Consider the following 23,262-nt stretch of genomic DNA (forward strand, 5'->3'; position numbering starts at 1 on the left):
ATCTGGGTCCCCTAAGAGGCTGATGTTGGTGAGTGCTGGTACAGTGAGGAGTAGTTTTTGTGGGGAGGACGAATCCATGTGCCCATGTGTATACACACACACACACACACACACACGCAGATTTATTTTGCTTAAAAGCAGTTTCCTTCTCAGCAGAGTGTCCTCTGGGGTGATTCCCACGTTCCAGGGCAGCTTGAAGAACTGAGGTCCAACCAGAGTGGGGAGGGGCTGCTTCAGGGCGGGGGACGCTTGGCAACCGCCCACCTTGGATCTCCTCTGCCTTCTGTGATCGGTCCCACTCGGGCTGGGCTGTCCACCCATGGACCATGCTCCCTCTTTGGGCTGAGCTGTATTCCTCCAAAACATGTTGGAATCCTCACCCCCAGCACCTGCGAATGTGACCTCATTTGGAAATAGGGTCTTTGAAAACGGTCAAGTTAAGACGAGGTCATCCTGGATGATCAGTCCCTGGTGGGACTAATCCAGTGACTGGTGTCTTTATAAAAAGAAGAGATGTGGACACAGAGACAGTCAGGCACACAGGGAAAAGAACATGTGAAGATGAAGACAGAGATTGGTTTGAGGCATGAACAAGCCAAGGAACACCTGAGATGCCAGCGAACCCCTAGAAGCTGGGAGAGAGGCTGGAACTGATCCTTTCCGCTAAGGGTTCTCAGAAGGGACCAAACCTGTTACCCGTTGATCCTGGGCCTCTGGCCTCCAGAACTGTGGGAGAAGAAATTTTTGTTGTTTCAGCCCCCCAGTTTGTAGGGCTTTGTTATGGCAGCCCTAGAAAACCGACACACTCCCCGTAGCTTTAGAATGAAGGTCGAGTCCCAGAGCTTTTCACGCTATGCCCACCGCAGGTGGACACTTGAGTGACAGTCCAGCCCCAGTGTGCTGGTCTGACCAAAGCCCTTGCACTTGCTGGACTGGGCCATTCCCTTGAACACTCCAGCCCTCGTTTTTGCTTGGCTGACCCTTACTCATCTCCAAGACCCAGTTCACACAGCTCATCCTCCTTCTCCGGCTGAAGGGCTGCAGGTGGCCCACCAGATCACTAATCATCGTCTCTGATGGACAGACCTGCCTCACTCCAGACTAGGAGTCCCTGTGAGCAGGGACTCTGTGTCTTCAATGCTAGCAATGAGTCCCCAGTTCACACAACACTCCTCGCTCCATCTGCATCTCCAGATTCTAAGGGTGGTTTTTAAAACGTAGCCATAGGACAGGTAATTAACTGTCTATTTCTAGCCTTTCAGTTCAGGTTAATGAGTGAGGTACATACATTCCTCCATGAGGTGTAGATGAAGCAAAGGAAAATCAAGGTGGAATACTCAGAGTTACTATTCCTTTCCCCTGCTAAACACACAGAATCCATATTTATTTTTTCCCAGTAGAGAAAGGTTGATCACTGATTTTGATGATGCCCTTGTAAACTTTGGTAGTTTTGCAAGTGCTTGTCTCTGTGGACGTAGGCAGAGGAGCCAGGCTGGGATGCTTTCCGATGCCGCCTTCCTGGGCTGGCACCGGGAGAAGGAGACACGGGAGGATGAGTGGGCCCACCTTCCCAGCGTCCCAGATCGTTTTGGCTGCAAAACAGAGTTGAGAACATTCCCAAGAGAGAAAACCTCAGTGTATGTGGATGGACCTGGAGGGTATCATGCTAAGTGAAATAAGTCAGATAGTGAAACACAAAGAATCTATGATTTCACTTATATGTGCAATCTACAAGACAAAACCAACAAGCAAATGAAACAAAACAGAAACAGACTCATAGTTACAGAGAACAAACTGGTGGTTGCCAGAAGGGAGGGGGCTGGTGGATGGACAAGATAATGTGCAGGAGATTAAGAGGTACACACTTCCAGCTGTAAGATCCCAGGGATGTAATGTAATATAGGGAAAATAGTCAATAAGATTACTCAGCCATAAAAAGGAACAAAATTGGGTCATGTGTAGAGATGTGGATGGACCTAGAGTCTGTCATACAGAGTGAAGTAAGTCAGAAACAGAAAAACAAATATCGTATGTTAATGCATGTATGTGGAATCTAGAAAAATGGTACAGATGAACCTATTTGCAGGGCAGGAATAGCGATGCAGACGTAGAGAATGGAAGGGTGGACATGGCGGGGAAGAGGAGGGTGGAATGAACTGGGAGATTAGCATTGACATACATACACTACAGTGTGTAAAATAGATAGCTAGTGGGAACCCGCTGTATGGCACAGGGAGCTCAGCTCGGTGCTCTGGGATGACCTAGATGGGTAGGATGGGGGATGGGATGGGAGGGAGGTCTAAGAGGGAGGGGATGTGTGTGTTCGTATGGCTCATTCACTTGGCCATGCAGCAGAAACTAACACAACATTGTAAAGCAATTACACTCCAATAAAAAAAAAAAGATGGTGAAAGCTTTATATGGTGACGAATGGTTGCTGGTCTTACTGTGGTAATCATTTCATAATGTATAAAAATATTGAATCACTATGCTGTACACCCAAAACAATATCCTAGCGTATGTTAATTATTACTCTTTAAACAAACAAACAAACAAAAAGCCCTGTTTTCCCGGTGGTAGAAGTTCCCCTTCCCGTCCACCTCCAATCCTCATAGTATTTTCAATCTTCAAGACAGCAGTCAACTAAGAGTATAGAAAAGATGGAGCCAGACAGGATTTACAAAAGTAACCTGTATTCCAGCCAAAATATCTTTAAAAAGAAATCCCTTCTAAAGGGTGGGGGGGGCAAACTACATAAGACACAATACACTTAAAATATGTATTGAAATTACAAATCAAACTTTTCCATATGATTCCAAAGTACAAAACACAACATTAAAAGGCATTCAAACAGCTCTTTTATACATCACAGTGTTAGTGGCACAAAACGTACTGACATCTCAAAAACACAAACCAAACTTGTTTTTGTTGTTTTGTTTTTACCACCACTTGTCAAATACATAATGTATACATGTGCATGACTCATTCATGCATATTTTTATACAAGATTAAAATACACCCATGGTAAAATGAGCATGGAATGAAGGAAAGGTCGGGTACCTACCCCTCCCTGAAGGCTGTTGGAATCTCGGAAGACAGGATTGTGCAAACCAAGGACGGGGAGACCACGGGCTTTACACACCCAAACAGCAGGCTCTCCTGGTTAGGATGCGTCCATCATTCTGCTTTAATGCAGCCCCTTCTCTCCAGCAGGCATTTTTGACAATACCAGTCATAACTCTTGTTTACTTTCATAAGGGCTTGGGTTAATGATAAGGAATAAACAAGCTTTGGCATTTTTTAAAGAGACCTTCAGGAAGCTTTATACATGCAAAATGTTTTCCCTTGATGATTTTACTGTGATTATATACACATCCCGGGGTATTTATTAATCAATGAGAATCTGAGAAATATACAAAAAACCCACCCTGGTTCTTTCCAATCCTCTCATTTTTAAAGATGACCAAGGGAAAATGCTCTCTTCTAATTTGCGAAATAACCTTTAACATTTGTAACATAGGAGAGAAAGATAAAATCATCTTGGAGTAATTTTTGCATATCTGATACTCTCCTTCCCCTGGGAACTGGCCTGGTTGCTAAACAGGTTTTGTGCAATAATATGCTGTAAAGAGAATTTGTTCCCCTTTAAAAAGATGCCAGAGGTGGCGGATATTGGTCCCTCAGCCTGCAGCTCCCCCTGGAGGTGGAGCAGATACTGGTCTGGACAGCCATGCGTGCTGTCAAAGGCTCTGCGCATGCTCAGGTCCTAGGTCGGTCTCTGTCCCGTGAGCATCTACAGAGACGCCTCTGAAGGCGCTGGTCCCCTGTGACGATGGCGAGCTCGGCCGGCCAGGCTGGAGGATGCAGGGCAGGATCAGGCTCAGAGACCAGGCACGGCCGGGGAAACCTCACAGCGTTGTCAGTTACCAAAGGGACTCAGATAACCCCACCTGGACAGGGGCAGAGTCAGCCGTGGTCTGTCGCCATTCTCTTCCACCCCTCCTCCCCAGATTTAAAGGCCTCTAAATGAATAAACAGACGTGTGCTTCCAGAGAGTCAGCAGGAAAACCACCTGTAAAAGTGTCATTTTTAATTAAGACCAGCTCCTAAGCATCGAATCCCCAGGTTTTACTGGGAGGGACCGAAAGGTCAAAACCCAAACCGCGGGCCACCTTCCCACATCCTGTTTACGTCTGACATCAAGCCTGGTTCATACTGCATCCCCACAAACAACGGGATGGCATTCCTCCCTGAAAGAAAAGGAGTCATATGGGGGCGATGCAAGTCTATGTAAGGATCTCAATGCGATCCCACTGGTATCTTTCTAGGGAATAGACAGTTTTAGTTTTGTTTTTACTGAATCAGACTGAGCACTCTGAGGCATGCCTGATGCAAAAACTCAGAGCAAGTAGGTACCCGGCCGGCCCCAGAATCTCCGGTGTTCCCTACCTGGGTCAAACCATGTGCTATGAGCAGAGGTAAAGGCACAGGGATGGTTGATGCTCTAGATGTGCACGATTTGCCCATGGACTCTTCTAGGAGAGACAAGACAGCCCGACTCGCTAGGAATAAAGGGACCTGAGCACTGACCCAGGGAATGCAACCTTTCCAAAGCCTCTGGTTCCCACCCCAAAGGAGGGGGTACGACTGTATGGACCTCTGTATGCAATGGGCAGTAGTGAGCACAGGCAGGATGACCTGGGATGATGAAGGCCTGCTCCGTGGACCACGGGACATGGGCCACGAGCCTGCTGGATTCCATACGAATTCTAAAGCGCACTCACAGATCAAGAAGCCATCTCACGCCTGGGCCGCCAACCTCATCTTCAGGCCTCCTGGAGTTGTCACTCTCTCCAGAAAAGCCATTCTACCTCCAGGGCCGATCAAAACGTCTCAAACTGCAGAGACCTAGTGCCCAGGCTTCATCCAAAAAGATGGTCCCAAGCATGTTCTTATTGTTACTGAGTTTTCAAACTGCAATTACAAGGAGGATTTTTTGCATGTAATTTTGACACAGACTGGGTTCCTAAATGGCTTCGGTTTCAAAAAGAAAATCAATACTAGAGGGGACGAGTGAGGTGAGCCTGTTTCTCCTAACTGATGAAATGTTAAGAAATAAAGACATTTCTCTATGGGAAGGTAAACCAGGACCTGAGACAGGTACCCAATTGCAGAAGTCAAGGATATAAAACACCACCACACTTTACAAATGTGCTTGCCACAAGCAAACAACTGAGATAAAAGTCAGGTTTTGTTTTCATTTTACTCCTTTGTGGAATGCTTAGTAAGTTTTAAAAAAAAGTTCCACCATGATAAATCTACAACATTTGCCTTTCTACTATGTTTAGAAGTCCCAAGTTGGATGCAATCAGTTTCCTCTTTAAAAGCCATTATTAAAGTCAACTTTCTGTAAAGAACACACTGTCCAAAGGCAATTGATGGAGTTCCGTGTGTCTTACTGATCAGGGCATCCTGCTGCCATGGTAATCGACACACACAGCCTGTAAAAGACCAATCCAAATAACTAAGTGAAATGGAAGATTTTTTTCAGCAGGGTAAGCAACAGGATTTGGAACTAAGATGATTTCTCCAAATTAGCTTAGTCATTACAAAAACTGTGAACATCCGGAAGCTTCTCCCCCAGCCCCTGGGAGTCCCCCAGCCCTGATAGGAGGCCCCCCTTCTGGGCATCAATGTCACTATTTGCTTGGTTTTGTCTGCTTGAGGAGACTGAGGCTACGGCCAAACCACAGGGATTCTCAGCAGAACTATTTCCAAGTAAAACATTTGGTTTCTGAAGACATGAAAAAATATTTACTGATACTTGGGTGAAAAGAGAGGAGCCCTGTGAGCTGAGCTGAATCACCAGAGAGAGAAAGACAAAAGGCAAACCTAAGGATGGGCATGTCCCTTCAAATGCATCCGTGTTTTCAAAGAAATGCCATGATACAGGAAACACGTTGATAACAGTACACAGCTTACAGCATCCAAAAAGTCTCCACGAGTTTCAAGAAAAACACAAAGAGCGCATAAGGCTTTCTAAATCTCCTGAAAAGTGGCCGAGCCAGAAAGGTCATTTAACCATAACTTCTTAAAATGCACATTTCAAGAAAAGGCATAGGATGGTTTCAATGCACCTTGTTGATTTTTCACTACTCAGTTGGAAAAAAAAAAAAAGAAAAAAACCTTCTAAAAAGGATTTTACTAAATGCCATTAGTAATAAAAAGAGTTGTCATAAACAGAGTGCTTTTCTCAAGTCAGAACACTTGGATTCTGTCTGAAGTGAGACGCGATCCTTAAAAGACTGCTTCTCTCAGCAACGTGGCGCCAGCTTGAAGCCAAGGAGGAGACGGACAACATTCTGCGAGAGAAGGTCTCCTAAGCAACACCAGACGTTCCTAGTCTACCACCACCTGGTGGTCCATACAGCAGCTCCCTTGTCAAGTCTGCAGAGACAGCCTCTGTGGGACGTGCCCCACCCATGCCAGCCTTGCCTCCCCCACGCCGGGGTGACTGCACCTGGGGCCTCCGCCAACGATCTGATACCAGTCCCTGAAATCACGGCATCCGGCGTGACACTGTGAAGCTCAATGGGGCACATAAGGCAAGAAACATGTTTAGTGAGAGGGGGACGGCGGGGTGGGGATGGGAGAGAACCACGCTTCCCGGAGGTGGGGTCTTGTTCCAGCATCACGCCTTCCTCTAGGTGGGTAGGGGGTCGTCGTCGCCTTTACTGCACTTGCACTTGCAGCAAAGTACAAACGGAGTGGCCAGGAGCAGGAAAGGTGAAGCCACCAAGAGCAGGAGCCCAAATCCAGCAAAAATGCCCACAACCTGCAAGAAGGAAACAGAGGAGCAGAGGGTAAGTTGGCTGATCTGTAAGTTCAGTAGCTAAAGTATAAACCACACAACGATCCACGCATCCATCACCCACCCACCTATATCCACCCATCTGTCCATCCATCCATCTGTACCCACCCAACCATCCAACTACCCATCCATCCATCCATCTGTCCACCCATCCATCCACCCACCTATATCCACTCATCCATCCATCCATTCATCCACGCATCCATCGTCCACCCACCTATATCCACCCATCTGTCCATCCATCCATCTGTATCCACCCAACCATCCAACTACCCATCCATCCATCCATCTGTCCACCCATCCATCCACCCACCTATATCCACCCATCTATCCATCCATCCATCTGTACCCACCCAACCATCCAACTACCCATCCATCCATCCATCTGTCCACCCATCCATCCACCCACCTATATCCACCCATCTATCCATCCATCCCTTCATCCATGCATCCATCATCCACCCACGTATATCCATCCACCTATCCGTCTACCCATCCATTATACACACAACATCCACCCATCTTTCCATACATCTTTCATCTCTTCATCCACTCGTCCATCCGCCCATGCGTGTTTCCATCATCTACCACCTACATCATCCATCCATCAATCCATTTATTCATCCACTCATCACCCATCCGTCATCCATCTATCCAGCATCCACTCACCTATCCATCCATCCATCCATCCATATTTCCTTCCCTTCACTTCCTTCCTTTCACTCCCCCTTCCCTTTTTTCCCTTTTTTTCTTCCTTCCCCTTCCCTTCCCTCCTTCCATCTAAATACCCAAACATCCATCCAATTATACATCCAGTTAACCAACAAGCTTCCTCCGAGCCAAATGCTGTATTAGGGGCGGCAAACACAGAGGCACATTAGGTCTTGGCTCTCAAGGACCACCCAGTCTGGTGGAAAGAGACCATGACTACAACTGATAAGAATACATTTTAGGGCTTCCCTGGTGGCGCAGTGGTTGAGAGTCCGCCTGCCGAGGCAGGGGACACAGGTTCGAGCACCGGTTTGCGAAGATCCCACATGCCGCGGAGCGGCTGGGCCCGTGAGCCATGGCCGCTGAGCCTGCGCGTCCGGAGCCTGTTCTCCGCAACGGGAGAGGCCACAACAGTGAGAGGCCCACGTACCGCAAAAAAAAAAAAAAAAAAAAAAAAAAGAAAAAAAGAAGAATACATTTTACAAAAACTGCCATTGGGTTCCAGGGTGTAAAGGGAGCCCAGGAGCCAGACACCTACATTAGCCAGGGGCAGGAGACTTTGCGTGCAATGGGAAACAGTTGAGATTATAAGGGTTATGAGGACGTGGGTGGTGAACAAAAATGAGTGGGATAAGGCATTCCAGGTGGGAGAACAGAAAGGCACAGGCGTGGTGCATTAGGGGGTGACCAGACCTGTGTTATCCCTGGAGTTTAAAACCCAACATTTACTGCTACGAATTCTGATTTTTTTAAAAAAACATATGTTTACCCCTAGGTATGAGTAAATACCGAAGGAAGTAAGCCTCAAATGTAGACATACTGTCATTCAAATCAGGCAGTGAGGCTGGACAAAGAAGCAAGGGGGGTGGTTCTTTAACTGGTCCCCCCTCCACCAGCTGCTGGAGTCCAGAATCGGAATCCGAAGGTGGAGCTCGTCCGCCACCTAGTGTTCAGAGAGATAAATACATGAACCCCTTGGGCTCATGGTTCTAATCCTGACTCAGTGTGTTCACCTCTCTGGGCTTCAGTTTTCTCAATCATAAAATAAGCAGATAAAGTAAAAGATCTCCAAGAGCTAGTATCAGCTCTGAAGTATGATGCTACGCTGCAGCATCACAGCCGTGTGAATGAAAGTGCACCCTTAGATTTTGCCGGAAAATCATCTCACACACACATCCCCTCTCACACACACACACCACGTTGTGTTTCTAAATTAGATTGTGCTTATGCTCAGAATCTGTGTTTTCTGCCGCCTGGCTGAGTCCATTTGTCTGAACATAATGTCAACAGTGGAATCACGCAGTGTGGACTCAGATCACGCTCTGTTAAAATCACGCACACAGATATTTCAGAATATATAAAACCCCCCAGGAAGGCATCACCGGTCTGCAGGGCATCTTGGATAACCTCAACCACCTGGGACACTTTCTCAGTCTCTAGGGAGCCAGGGACTCTTGCACCAATAACACACCAAAACCCTTCACCAAATGCTCACATTCTTGGTCAATAAGACCCCATCTTCATTTTCACTCAGGCTATCTTGTCTCTTTCTTTGCATGCCATTGAACAAGCGATGTTACCCAGTGGGTCCCAACTGGTGATGGGAGGATACAGGTATTGTCAGAGGGAAGTCAGCCAACAATAAAGAATGAGACAGGAAGCAAATACCTCACAACAAAAATAATCACTTCGTGAGCATCTTATAAGTACGTGTCAGGCAGAAATGATATACTGTAGGAAGACAGAAGGATAAAGGAGGAATCACGGTGAAACGAGGATCAGCCATACTGGCAAACCCTGATTTGAAGGAGCGGCTAAGCAGTCAGACAGTTTCTCAAGAGGTACACTCATTCGGAGCAGAACACAGTTTGTGTGACCACCATAAGCCCCTGTGCACAGCCTGGTGGCTCTGCCTTAACAAATGTCCAATATGTGTTTATAGGATGAACCAGTTCAATGGAATCTAGTAGCTTCTGAATCCTCTGCCCCCAGAGAGTTCTGTGACAAAACCACTCCAGGGCTTGGGAACACTAACCCAAGTCAAAGAGATGGTGAGACAAACAGGACACATTTAATTCACTGAAACTTGGCATTGGACACAGCCTGGGTGTCTGCTGCGCCCAGGCCTGAATGCGCAGAGCCCGGGCCACTGGCCGAGGGCTGTGCTGGGGTATATGGGGGCTGCTCCCATGTCTCTTTCCAGTTCTCCATCCAATGACATCACCTTGGCAACTTGAAACAGCCATCCTGGGGGTGCTGACGCCGCCCCGCCCCCTGCCGCCCCATGGCCAGTTGTTGAATATCCTCACTGCGCTGGCCCTGTGTGTGTTCTGAGGCAGGGGATGAATGAGCTAAGGGGGCCGGTAGCAGCTGCGTCGTCTACATGCAACGTTTACCGATTGCTCCCACTGCAGTCCTCCTCGCCCCACCACAGAGCCCCTCTTTTCTCTGCTTCATGAATATCTGCCGTTCTGGATTGGATAGAGTGCGAGAGAGTTAGGGTCTGCTTTTGTCCTCTGAGAGAATGGGTTCTCCTGTTGGGAGGAGGAGGTGGATGCAAATAATGAAAAACTTCTGCCCCAAAACAGAGTCAGGACACTGAAAACAGCCCCAGGAGAGGCGTCAGGACCCGCAGGGGTCAGGCAGGTGGAGATGGGGGCCTGATAAGGGAGACACGGGAAGCTGTCTCTGAGGATGGGATCGCCGAGCTGCTGTCTGCAGGAGAAGAACCCCAGCAGGGAACGTTAAGACGGCTACCCGTGCAGTGAGCCTGGGAGTAGCGTTCAGGGAGCAGGAAGGAGGTGATGTGGCTGGAGTGGAGGGGTGCTGGGGGGAGTGCTGGGGGTGGCCCAGGTCTTTTGCTCAGAAGATACGGAAGCTGGGGGTGTGCTTCCTGCCATGAGGGAGACCTGGAGAAGGAGGCGATCTTGAGGGAAAATCTAAACTTCTGTTCGCGCCTGTGCTAGCTGAAATGTACCGTTAGACGTCCAAGTGGAGATGGCCGGCAGCCAGGTAGGCACGAAGCTGCGAGTTCGGTGGGGCCGCCAGGACGGAAACCGAAGTGAGGCAGACATAGCCTTGCAGTCCCGGGGGGCCGTGGGCTCTAGGAATGCACACAGAGGGCTGACACGACGTCCCCTCCCTGCCGTGGTCACAAGCGCTGGTCCCACCTGCCTATAAATGTAGAATAATGAAACCACGGTTGACCCTGGATAATGATCCAGTCCAATTTTCTCATTTCACCAATGCAACATCTGTGGCCAAAGAGCGATTCCAAAGGCCCCAGCACTTAAGACAGAGAGGAATGGGCGTCTAGTTCAAGTACAAGACACAACTTGTGTGTATTTTCCTGAGCGTAGTGAAAAACACCCTCAGAACAGGTCACTGCGCGAGGCGCCTGCCCTGTAGCCTGGCCCCGGGCGGCTGAATGAGGACAGCTCCACCACGTGTGAACACAGGCATCAGCAATCAGCCGCGTGTGAAATGCCACCCTAGGGCTAAAAGTGAGCTCTCTCGTTACAGGGAGGTGGGTCTCCTGCTCAGAAGAAAAGGAAGAGCCGGTGTGGGTGCGACTCTCCCTTGTCAGGTGCTGGCCTCCTAAGGAAGAAGATTTACTTGACTGAGAAAGAAATGCCGCCCTTGTCTCTTACGCACGATGGCTGGAACAGCGCCGGGAAAGGCAGGGGCCGCCGCACAACAAGCGTGTTTCCAGAGGTGTTCGCGAGGGCAGGTGGAAGGCCCGGGCTGTGACCCCTCAGTGTGGTCAGGGAAGGGGGCAGAATTAGGACGTGCAGAGCTGGGCATGGACAAGACAGGGAGAGAGAGGGGTGGGTGATGAAGACCAAGACAACAGCGGGGCCACAGCGGGGCCAGGGAGAGGGACACAGCACAGCTGGGGGCTTGCGTCCCCAAGGCCAGTGAGTGACGAGGAGAAAAAGAGGAGGGGCTGCGGAGGGAGACCCAGAGTCGGGCCATGGAACGGGGGCCTGCCCGCCATCCCAGAGCACCTGGACATCAGCGCCTACTATGACGTCCGGGCGCTAGGGAGACACTGAATGCAATTTTCCTGAGTAAATTGATGGAAGATAATCAAACCTGCATTTCTGCTTAAGAGACTTGGTGATAAATGCAAAGTGAAACTCCACTCGCGGATCATTGGCGAAGCAGATGATGAACGTGCCCTGAGCCAGAGTCCGTCTGAGGGGTAAGGGAATGGAGGCCACCAATCGGATGGAAAGCCAGGAGACTCACAAGGGAAGGGAGGACTTTCTCAGCTTCCACCTGGATGCTTTACCTCTAAAAGCAAATTACGAGAGTGAAAGTTCCTTTCAGTAATGGAGGTTCTGTACCATGTGCTGGGAGGTGGTTCTAACTATGAAAACTGAAGGCTTAAGAGCTAATTGGTCTTGTGATTGCACACGAATGTCTGCTCTGGGCGGGGCGCTTCCACTGCACACCATGTCCCTCGCTAATTCCCAAGCCTCTGGCCTTCGTTCCTGGTTTATATGTCACATGCTTTGCTAGTTTTCGTGACTCCCTTACTTTCCTTTTGACACTGCTCACTCATATTTTATTGTTTACCCCAAATCCAACACTAACGTGTGGACATCTGTCTACAGCCCTGCGTGTCTCCAGGGTTCCTCACACCCCAAGGAAGAGACCCTTGCACCCCGAGTGCCTTTGTTCAATTCCACCAGCACCGAGAGGGGCCTGAGATCGGGGCCGGGGGGGGCTTCCTTTGTCCATGTGGCTCCAGGGGTGACTCAGAGCTGGCACTCAGCAGGTGCCCCTGGCAGGTGCCGACCGACGATGCTGAGAGAGGCTGGTGGGAGGTGCCCCCAAGATCCTTCCTCAACAACAGGGGAGGCTACGGACCCCCGTCCAGGCTTCTGCATTTCTCAAGGGCCCGTTCTCTAAATGACCGTTACCAGGAACCGCAACTGTTCCAGGACCCCAGGAACACGTGACTCACTCCTGGGGGTAAGCAGGCATGAGGGCTGAGGTGTGAGCACCCAGCCCAGCCTTGCTACTGGACAGGGTGACACGGTCTCCACAGCTCTCACACTCTCCTGGGAAGCTTGCCATGCTCTTAGGGAGCTCAGGCCACATGGAGAGACCGCTCCTTATGCAGAAAGAGGGCCTTTACAGAGGGAATCAGGTTAAAATGACATTACCAGGATGGGCCCTGATCCATTATGACTGCTGTCTTTATCCATCGGGAAGTTTGGACACAGAGACAGATGTACAGAGAGAAAGATGAAGTACTGGAGAGGCGCACCTGGGAGCTAGGACTGCAGGGAACGACCAGGGGCCGGAAGAGGCAGGCGGGGCCCTCCTACAGGTTTCCGAGGGAGCCCTGCCCACACCTCGACTCCAGACTCCTGGCCTCTAGAACCGCGAGGGAGTCTATTTCTGTTGTTTGGGGTGCTTTTTTTACACAGCAGAGGTGGAGGGGCGAGCACTGGAGATGGCCGTACTGGCCAGGAGGACGAAATAAAATGCAGCTAAAATCCACTCTCCACGCTGAGGTCGGCAGACTGGCCCTCGGGCCAGATCTGGTCCGCAGTCCGTTTTGTTTGGTTTGGTTCTTACAACTTTATGGAGCTATAACACACATACCTCGCAACTCACCTATTTCATGCACAGTTTGATGGTTTTTAGTGCACTCAGAATTGTGCAACTTCGCCACAGTCAGTGCTACCACCTGATTGTTTAAAGCGTTCTCCTGGAATGCAGCCACGGGCCTTTGTTGGCTACTGGCTGCGGCAGCTGCTTCCCTACCAGGCAGAGCTGATAGTTGCAACAGAGACCTTATGGCCTGCAAAGCCAGGACCGTCTACTGTCCGGCCACCTGGGGGCTCATCAGCCCTGCCACGTGGTCTGCAGTGAGGATCACCGAAGAAGCACACTTACGGGTGGTCTCCTTCTACTCCCACAAAACTGCCTGAGTCTCGGTTCCTGCATCTCCCAGACCGCCTGCTTCAAGGCTGTGCTGAGAAATGCCGACAATGTGGTAATGGTCGGAGCCCATCACGGCTCTTCCCCGTACCCAGGAGCTGGCGCACACCTGAGTCCTGCCTGCAGCTCCCCTCGGTGGGCTCCCCCGGCGCCCAGAGCACACCCCGAAGATCGCACCTCATCCTGCAAAGCCCATGGGGTCAACTCTGATCATCTCTGACCACTGCTGCCTCCTGGTCCCCATGGACCTTTATGCCATAGCTCCTCCCATCAGCCCATCTCCGTTCGCCCCTGCTTGCACTGTCCCCTCTGCCTTGTCCCACCTACTCCCATGGCCGGCTCCCCAACACTCAGTGCTCAGTCCTAAAGCAACGCCTCCAACAAGCCTTCCCAGCCACACCATCTAAAAGACCTCTCCCCAATCACACCTCCCCTGTAGCTGAATTCACGTCATATATATATATATATATATATATACGTTATCTGTCCCTACACGGAATGTGGGTTCCATCAGAGAAGGATGCATCTATCTTATTCACTGGAGTATTCCCAGCTCCTAGAACACTGCCAGGCACACAATAGGAAATAAATACGTGTTGAAAGTATGAATAACCGTACCAGCTGCACAGACATCATCACCCAGGGACCTTTCCATTCCTTCCCTCTTACCCTTCTCTGTGACTAATTTGCTCACCTGGGAGCCTCTATGGAACGCTCTTCCATTAAAGGCCATGCAAGGATTGACTAAGCACAGTGGGTCATTACCAAGGTCAAGAGTAGGTGCAAGCAATGGAAAGTCTGATGTTGAAGAATCATCAGGGGCTAAGTGTGGTGCATGTTTATTCCAGGCCTACTGAAAGCATAATCTTGGTCCAGGAAAAATTCAGGCAGGAACCCCATTTACTAGCTGTTTTTCTATATAACAGACCTTTGACCAACCGGCAAGTCTCCTGGAAACCCCACACACATGTACACACACACTCTCTCTCCCCCTCTCCCCCAGAGGTCAGAGTGCGAGGTGAGCGGCCTCCTACCTGTGTCCGATGCCAGATGACAGATGCCCTGGAATGACCCAGCTTGTTCCTGCAGGGCCCTTTATCATAATGGATCAGAAGGAAGTCATCCTGAGAAGGAAGGGAAAGAACAGGGGTGGGTGGGACAGTCCTCTCTGTTCAGTGAATGAGTCCTGCCTGGTCCCAGTTTCTCTTTTTAAAGCTCTGATTGGGGATGTGAGAGAACGAGGACAACAGCAGAGGACGAACGTGCACCCGGAGGGAGCTGCTGCCACCCCAGGTCCCTGTGAGTCCCCGGGCTCTCCATCCTCCGTGGAGCGTCCCCGACAGACTGCTCACGGGCCACTAGAGGGAGCCCTGCTCCAGCTTCGGTCTCTGCGGCAGCCTGGCTCCCCCACCCCCACCCCCGCCGGGCTCAGGGACTCTGTGCTGATGCAGGACTTCTGTACAAGTAGGTCAGAGCCCCCTGCTGCTCCACGAGCTGCCCCCAGCCCTGGCTGTGCTTTACTCCCCACGAGTCTCTGCTTGTGCATCTTCCCGCCACCCTGGCAGGATTATTCCGGGATGCAATGACTTCCTTTATGTCTGGTCCATCCTCCTCGCCCTGAAAGTCCTTCCTCTCAGCTCAGACCAAGAAAATGTTCTCAGTACTCAAGAGGAGACCCACCCTCCACCTCGGACTGTCTAGAAGTGAGAGACAGCTCGAGGGAACATCCTGCCCCCTCTACCACCTCCAGGTGTCCTCACATCCCACCTCCAGGTGTCCTCACGTCCCACCTCCATCTCCAATCACCTTCCCCTGACAACCTTCACCAGACCGTCAGGTTCTTGGAGCCGGGACCCTGAGCTGATGTCAGCCTCTGTCACCACATCCCCGGCTCGGTGCGCGGCCCCCAAACCTCAGCGAGCAGCGACCGAGGGACAGGAGTGCGTTTTCTGGACAAAGCCCTCTGCTTCTCCATGTACAGGAGGCGCCATTTTCTCTCCTATCGTCCATGAAAAGGACCAGCTCAGTAAACAGCACAAGAGAGAGGCTGACGCTGTGTGTTCACTTAACTGAGCCTGTAAACAGAGCCTCTTTCTGAGAAAAGGGGAAATAAGCACAAGGCCCAGCGTGTCTGAGGCGGGAAGTCACTCCTCCGAGGGCCGGGCAGAGCCGGGGGCCGTGGTGTCCTTTGGTCCTTAGCGGCCCCGCTGGGTGGTCCTCCCAGGGAGCCTCCAGTCTGATGATTTTATAGGTCGGCCTCGTGGAGCCTGAACACACGCTGGAGCATCAGGAAATCCTGGCTTTCTGGGGGTTGTGGCGAGAGCCCAGACGGCCACCCCCCGACTCACCCCCTGTCCTAGACCCTCATCTGTCCAAGGAAGCACAGGCGCGGGTGAACGCACGCCTCTTCTGGCTGGAGCTTGTCCTCTCTGGGGCCATTTCTGATGACTTCTGTCCACGGAGACTCTCTGTTCCTCGAACTCCTAATTCTGTTTTCTTTCACCCACACACCACGGAGAGTAACGTCCCACTTTAAGCCTCATTTTCCCAGGCTGCCTCTCACGGCCTTACTCTGTAGACTCCTAACAGCCTTTGGATTTGTTTTCTGAAACGCAAGCTGAGCTGCTCTGCGTGACCCAGCTGAAAAGTCTTCAGGGCTCTCGCCTGGCAAAGCTGGACAAACCCGGGGACTGCAGTTACAGTCCCTGGGGCCGCCTGGGGAAACGCGGATCCTGACTCTGGGTCGGGGGCGGGGGGTGTACCCAGGTCACAGATGCCCCACGTGGCCCTCATCAAGCTGCTGTTGGACCAGTGTTTGGGGGGCACGAGCCCCCGTGCCAGAGGTCCAGCTCTAGCTCGGCACGGAGCCCCTGGTCACGTTCCCCGCCTCGGCCAGACACAGACCACGTACAGCCCACATCCTTCCTGACCACGTCCTGTCCTCTGGAGGTGACCCGTCTCCCACATTCTGCCCTCTGCCTGGTCAGCTAACTCCATAGCTGTGCCCACACCCCACTCCCACCCCAGACCCAGTGACCCGCCCTAGAGGGGCTGCTGGCGACTCCACACCAGCCGTCTTGTAGCACTGTGCTCACGAGGACCAGGTGCTACTAGGGGCTTCTCAGTCGGGAGGTCACCAGCCCCTCAAGGTCACGGATTTTGCCAGCGGCATCCTGGCAGCCCAGGCCTCCATGTGGAGTTGAGTTGCCAACACTCACGGCATGCTTCCTGAGCAAAACAAAAGCCTTCTCCCTAACAAAAGCACTCCAACATGCTTTTACAATATAAAAGTGATTTCATTGTGACTTTAAGTTCCTGGATGAAGCCCTTGGGTACACCCACCGCAGGGCCTGCCAGGAACCTAGGTGCGTGGTGAGAGTGAATGTTTCCCTTACATTGTTCAGAGAAGCCTCATCAAGCTTCTGGGTGGAAGCAGAAACAATGGTGCTGGCGAAAGAGAGCACGGTGGACCAGATGCTCGCAGATAACAGTGAATTCCTCAGAGCAGCTCCACCACGGAAGGTGTGAGACTTCCTGTCCTACTCTGGCTGACAGTGACTGGTCGTACCCAAGCTGTTGGGTCTTGGGGTCTGAAAGATCAGAGAGTGGATGCCAAGTCCGTTCCTCACTCCTTCGGTGCTTTGGGGAAAGATGGTTAACCTTCCTGGACTGCTTCTTAAGGTCAGGAAACAATCATTCCACGTCTCACAGAAGGAGTGCCCGTATGAAACAACAGGGCTGTGCAGCGCAAGTCACAGATAGGCTAACCTTCAGCCCACGTAAGCATCACTTCATAAATAGGGACCATTTACCACCAACTCCAAAAACGATAGAAGGTGAGCGGGTCCCTTCTGTCTGTAAGCGGTGAATGTTGGGCCCGCAGGGGCAGCAGAGAAGCAGTGCAGTCCTGGGCCTCACGGGTGAGGGCGGGGCCTGGCGGGGGGGCAGGGGCAAGGACGAGAATGGAAAGAATCACCGTAAGATGACTGATAACTCCGGGAGGTGTATGTGCCCAGGAGCCGGTGCTCGGAGAGGAAAATTCCCGAGAGGAGGGAAGGGGGCTGTGTAAGCCCCTCCTCCGTCTCGGAAGCTCTGCTGCTTCCAGACACACGTTCACACACTTGCCCTAAATCACGGCTACTGTCCTTGATTGACCGCTGCAGAGCAGACCCCCTGTCCCTCAGGGTCTGTTTTCTGTGGTCACAGGGTCACTTTTCAGCAGCTCATCACCTACAGAGGAAAACAGGCCACCCTTGGCCCCAAGGACACTGACCTTCAAGGAGGAAATTGCCCTGTGCTACCTCTGTCCCTGGTCCGGGCAGAGTCAGGACACAACGGGGCCTCTGGCCGGCAGGGACTGTGCTTTAGAGCCAAGTCAGATGGACACACAGACGGACAGAGAGGGTGTCTCTCCAGAGACCAGAGCAGAGAGAGAACAGCTTTGGGCTCAAAGGGGACAGACCTCGGGGAGGTCACGGTAGCAGGGGAGGTCACAGCAGAAGCAATGCTCCCTCTGGAAATCTGTGTCTGTCCATTTCTAATACTTCCCCCCAAAAATCTACCAGGAGATTTGATAACATGAGGTAAAACTGGCATTTCATTTCCTTCCCCCTTTAGGAAAAGTTGATAAGGAATTGCAAATTGCAGGCCAGACTTTAGATAATATAACATAATTTAATAATCAGTTTTAAAAAAAAGAAATACAGTAAAATGCAAATTACACATATATATATTATGTATAATACAGGGAGACTATATATAGCCTATATATGATATATAGAGACTATATATTTGGACTATATATATAATTGTATATATGATAAATAAAGAAACTATACACATAAAGCCTCTGACGGCCCTGAAGACTTTTTAGTGCTTCAGACGTCATTCCAAACAGCAGAGACAGCGCAGGGCACACTGGGGAGACGGTGGCCGTATGAGGCCAGAAACTGCCATCCTGCCAGACGGCAGAGGGTCTGTATGTTCTTCTGCCCTGCAGGTGACACGAGGGTCACTAAAGTAACTGCCCCGCGCCCAGCAGCCGCGGTCCCCTGCCTCCATCATCCTTGCTATTCCGGTAACGGCCCCTGCTATGGACTGTTTGCATTCCCCCAAATCCCTGTGTTGAAGCCCTGACCTGCAGTGTGATGGTGTTTGGAGGTGGGGCTGCTGGGAGGTGTTTAGGTTCAGAGGAGGTCATGAGGCTGTGGCCCCCGTGATGGGATTCGTGTCCTTATAGGAAGAGGAAGAGAGTGCAGAGCTCCGTCTCTCTGCCAGGTGAGGCCACAGCGGAGGCGGCCGTCTGTACACCAGGAAGCGGCTCCAGAACCTGGGGACGCCGGCGCTGACCTCAGACGTCCAGCATCCAGCACGGAGGGACCAACGTCTGCTGTGTCAGCTCCCCGGTGTGGGGAGCTGCTGAGATCCCACCCACCCCTTTAACACCCAGGCTGAAGCCCAGTCTGAGCTGACCCTTCGCTCCCAGGGCTCCTGCACAAACTCCCGTCTTTTGATACCACTGCATCCAGGGAGCTCACATTACCATAAATACGCACAGAGAAAACGCCTGACAGTGTAACTTCAGTGAAGCGGCTGGCGCACGCCTCCGGCTTCAGCCTGACCCCCAAAGCCCCCGCCGCGTACTCACGTCCAGGGACTCGAGGCAGTACCAGCAGAAGGCGTGCTTGCAGTTCTTACACATCATCTGTGCGCACCCTTCATCCCGCTCGATGTAGACCTTGCACTTGGGGCAGCGTTTGATGGGCGCGTCGTCCTCCTCCAGTTGGAAAGTGGAGCTGCTGAGGGAGAAGCTGCATCAGGGCTGTGCTCAGAGGGCCAGAGGGCCAGGAGACACCTGCCAGCACAGGTTAACGCTGGAAGCACTAGCTCAACTAGAGGGACTGAGGTCCCCTGTGAAATATGTTGAAACCAAAGAGACTCGAACTCTGGAAAACAATCACCGAAAAACGGTGAAGCAGCCAGTTTGACTTGGGGAAAAGAAAAAGCAAGATCAGCACATGTCTAAATTTAGACGTGCACAGACAAACCAAAGAAAATAGGGCAAAAGGCTTAGAATGGAGGTCTCTGAATAATGGGATTATGGTCGAATTTGATGCCCTTATTCATATAATTGTATACTTTCCTAAGGGTTGATAACACACGGTATGTTCTTTGCCATTATCAGAAAAAAATATTAAAACACACACACATACACACTAATCGCTTATTAAGATCTACTTGGCTTGTCTGTACAAAACTGTTTTCCTGAGAGGTCTGAGCAGGCCCACAGGGGTGAGTATGGTGGCATTTAAGCTTGGGGTCAAGTGCAGCTCATCTGCACACCGGCTGGGTGGCAACCTCTCAGAGGCCCAGCCTTCTGGTCAGTGTGAGTGTGACAGATGGGGTTATGCATGTGTGAAGGGCAAAGGGCAGTGCAGGCCTGTGTGAAGTGCCCAGTAAATGGCAGCAATGATTCTATGCTGTTCATAAAAAGACAGCCTAGGTATCTTTTTAGGTTGACTGTAGAACGATGTCCATCCCATGCTATTCATCTTAAAAGACAGCTAAAAATATGGAATCACCTGGAAAAAGAAGCCACCAAGGGCAGTCATCGCTGATTATGGGGCACGTACTGTTTGAACTCACTGCAGCTACTCAACGTCACCAGGAGAAAAATGACTTCCCATTGGGATGAGCAGCCTTTTCAGAACCTAATGCATTCGTGAGTATAAATTCACTGCAAGTGAGCAAATTCTGGCATCCTGAGTAAATTCTGGCTGAAGGATCTTCCATAAGCATCGTAGTGAATGTCAGCCCTAATTATGTCATCGCTTTACACGGTTGTCTGAGGATCAGTGAGCTTCCGAACAATTGCAGTCTCAGGGTTTTCCTAAGCTCGAGGCTCCTACACCGTGGGGCACGTGCCCCAGCTTAATAGCTTCTTGTTTCGTTCACTAGTACAAGGTGACCAGGTAAGACGACCTGGAAGGAAGCAGTATGTCCTCGTAGTCAGGGGGTCTGGAGACAGACATGCAAGCCCTAGCTGGGCTGTGTACATACTATCAGTCTCCACGTCTGCAGACATGAGGCAAACTGCATCCGTCTCAGAGCGGGTGATGAAGATGTAAAGAGTTTCTCTGTGCTGAGCACATAGAACCCAGCACGTATACAGTAATCACTCAATAAATGCTAGTTGTTAGTAATACTATTACTGAAAGATAATACAACTGTAGCTCAAATTCATCTCTAATTTAACAGCAAGCTGCGGACCAGCCTGGCTGCACAGAATGAGATTTACAATGAAGCAGGGCTGTCATAACACGTGCAGGTACCTCCATGGGGATGGGCAGGGGCCAGCCATGCACAGACGCTAGCTGCCTCCTTCTGGAATGAGCTTGATTTCTAACAAAGGCCGAAAGTCAGGAGGTACCAAGTCCCGTGATTAAGGTTGAATATCAGGTTAGAAAACGTTGTTTTGATTTGAAAGCCAGGTGTGACCTTAAAATAATGAAACCAATTTTCTCATGTGACTCATAAACTAATTTTGAAGGAAATGCCATGAACAGAGGCCACGTTAGTGGAGAGTGGAAAGCGCCTCTCAGGGAGACTTTTCAAGCAGAAACAGTTAAAATATGTAAGTTCTGGTGCATTGCGGCATGGAAATTATACGGTATAGACAACAGTTTTCAAACATTTTCTGGTACCTTAATTATATTTAAAATGATTATTAGTAACAACTACTACTATACACTCAAACTTGTGAAGGCAGGTAGGAGTCTTTTGACAGTTTCGTCACAATTTACGTGGTCTAATGTCTTTAAGGGGCAAACACACAACATAAATGAGTGGGGCTTGTCAGGTGGTGGGTGGGAATGGGGGTTAAAGGAAGATTTAACTTAAAGGAAAAAAAAGTCTGTTATATGAAAATAACCGAGCATGTCCTCAGTTATAAATGGTAGTTGACAGTCAGCCCAGGGGCCAGGGAGACAAGAGGGAGTGGTGAGGACTGTGGCAAAGTAAAGATGCCAGAAACCCCAGATAAAGAAGGGGTTGCTGCCCAGCTCCAGACACCTGTCTCCTGGTGGGGATGGAGTTCCATGTGGCTGGATAAGCCAGAAAGTCAGATTTTTGGGGGGTAAAATCTTTGTTTTTTATATTTTCACAAAATGAGATTTGTGAGTTCTTATTCAAATTGCCCTTGTGTCAGTTTCTTAGGTGGCACAACCTGATTTTTTTTTCATTTTGTTTGTTCTTGTCCTTTCTAAGGTATATCACGGATGATTTAATATACACGTATGTTGTGCCACCGTGACATAATTGCAGTCTTTGGGCAATGACCTCCATGAAATCAGAGCACCACAGATGAAGAAATACTAAGTCGTCAGGCTCCCACCACCCACCACCCACCACCCTCCACCTTAAGGAGGTTTTATGGATCCCTTCTCCATCCCTCCCAAGAGCAGGACACCGGCTCTTCCTGACTCCTGGTTTCGCTGGTTCTTGGAAGGGAGGAGCCCCTCACTCACTAAGCGGGGCCTTCTCTTAAACAGTCACCCGACTGCTTCACGAGGGTACAGCCCCGCCTGCCCTCTACCTGCTTCTTCCCCAGCCTGGAAATCCAGCTCTCCCGGTTATGTGTAATCTGTCACACTCGCAGTGTGGCTCTCCTCACAAAATTATGAAGGATCAAGACCCTAAGTATAAGTTAAGTGTTTCGGCGCCTGCCTTATGCCAAGATGTGGGGTGACAACGCCCAAACACACACAAGAGCTCAGCCTAGTGGAGGGACTGGCCACATAAACAGATGAACTAACAGCCAACAAGGCTGGTGCTGTCATCAATGCAAACGATCTCCAGCGGGGGCACAGAGGATGGGTCTCCAACCCTGCCCCGGGAACTGGGAAGCTTGACAAAAGAGGGGACATAAGCCATGTCCTCGAGGGTGGCAAGGAGTCCCCAGGGGAAGCAGGAGGGCAGAGAAGGGACATTCCAGGCACAGCGCAGAGGTGCAGTCGGCAGGGGACAGGAGTGTGTCCGGCGTCGCCATGAGGGTCCCTGGGCAGGTCGAGCTGTGGTGAGAGGGGCGGGGGCAGCAGATGGGGACAGAGGAAGACAGGCTGGTGACACCTGCAGGTGGATGGTGAGATTTACTCCACCAGGAACTGGCCTCAACAGGCGCTGGGCCACCTCTATCTGATTGAACCAGATGCCACTGCAGATACTGGAGGACAAAACAGCTGAATACGATCAGTTTCTATGCTTCAACCTACTAAATTTCAAGGTACACAGAGTGATGCTGTGGTGTCCACCTGGCCATCCAGGCTGAGGGTCTGGCGGGGGACGGGAGGGCAAAACCGCTATAGTGGTTTACCGCAGCCTTCCTGCCAAGGCCCCCATTTCAGGGACATGTGGCCCCCTTGGCCTCAGGCACCAGGAGCCTGTATTTGGTGATCCTTCTGGTGTTTCTAACCACTGCCCCCTCTCGTTTCTGCTCCCGCACCCCCATTTCGGATCATCTTCAGCACAATGGAGTCTTGGCAAAACTTCAGGTTATCACAGGACTTAAAACCCTGCCTAGTAACTGACTGTTCATACGTTTGCCTTTCTGGATGGGCAGAGTGTACTCTGTTTCTTATGCAACTTTGTATTTCCAGAGCCTGGCACAGTGCCAGGCACATAATCAGTTCTCAAAATTTAATAAGAAACAAATCCAGGTCTGAATG

The 23,262-nt window shown here is 50.7% G+C and overlaps 1 protein-coding gene across 9 annotated transcripts in view; it reads right to left on the minus strand.

Moving 5' to 3' along the window:
- Positions 1-2,676: 2,676 nt before the first annotated feature.
- Positions 2,677-23,262, minus strand: part of RNF144A (ring finger protein 144A) — a 114,612-nt gene continuing 94,026 nt past the window's right edge. For 4 of the 9 annotated variants that reach the window (XM_060168468.1, XM_060168466.1, XM_060168469.1 and 1 more), the window contains exons 7-10: positions 19,188-19,338; positions 14,575-14,664; positions 10,560-10,756; positions 9,376-10,053 (exon numbers count right to left, since the gene is read on the minus strand). In XM_060168468.1, the coding sequence (XP_060024451.1) occupies positions 10,562-10,756; positions 14,575-14,664; positions 19,188-19,338 (436 nt within the window). In that variant the 3' untranslated portion in view covers positions 9,376-10,053; positions 10,560-10,561. Of the gene's footprint in view, positions 6,836-9,375; positions 10,054-10,559; positions 10,757-14,574; positions 14,665-18,194; positions 18,534-19,187; positions 19,339-23,262 lie in introns of those variants that run through there. The other 5 variants (XM_060168467.1, XM_060168471.1, XM_060168473.1 and 2 more) reach the window with 5 other exon arrangements.

The sequence above is a fragment of the Lagenorhynchus albirostris genome, chromosome 13 (genome assembly GCF_949774975.1).
Source record: "Lagenorhynchus albirostris chromosome 13, mLagAlb1.1, whole genome shotgun sequence".
Taxonomy (NCBI): Eukaryota; Metazoa; Chordata; class Mammalia; order Artiodactyla; family Delphinidae; genus Lagenorhynchus; species Lagenorhynchus albirostris.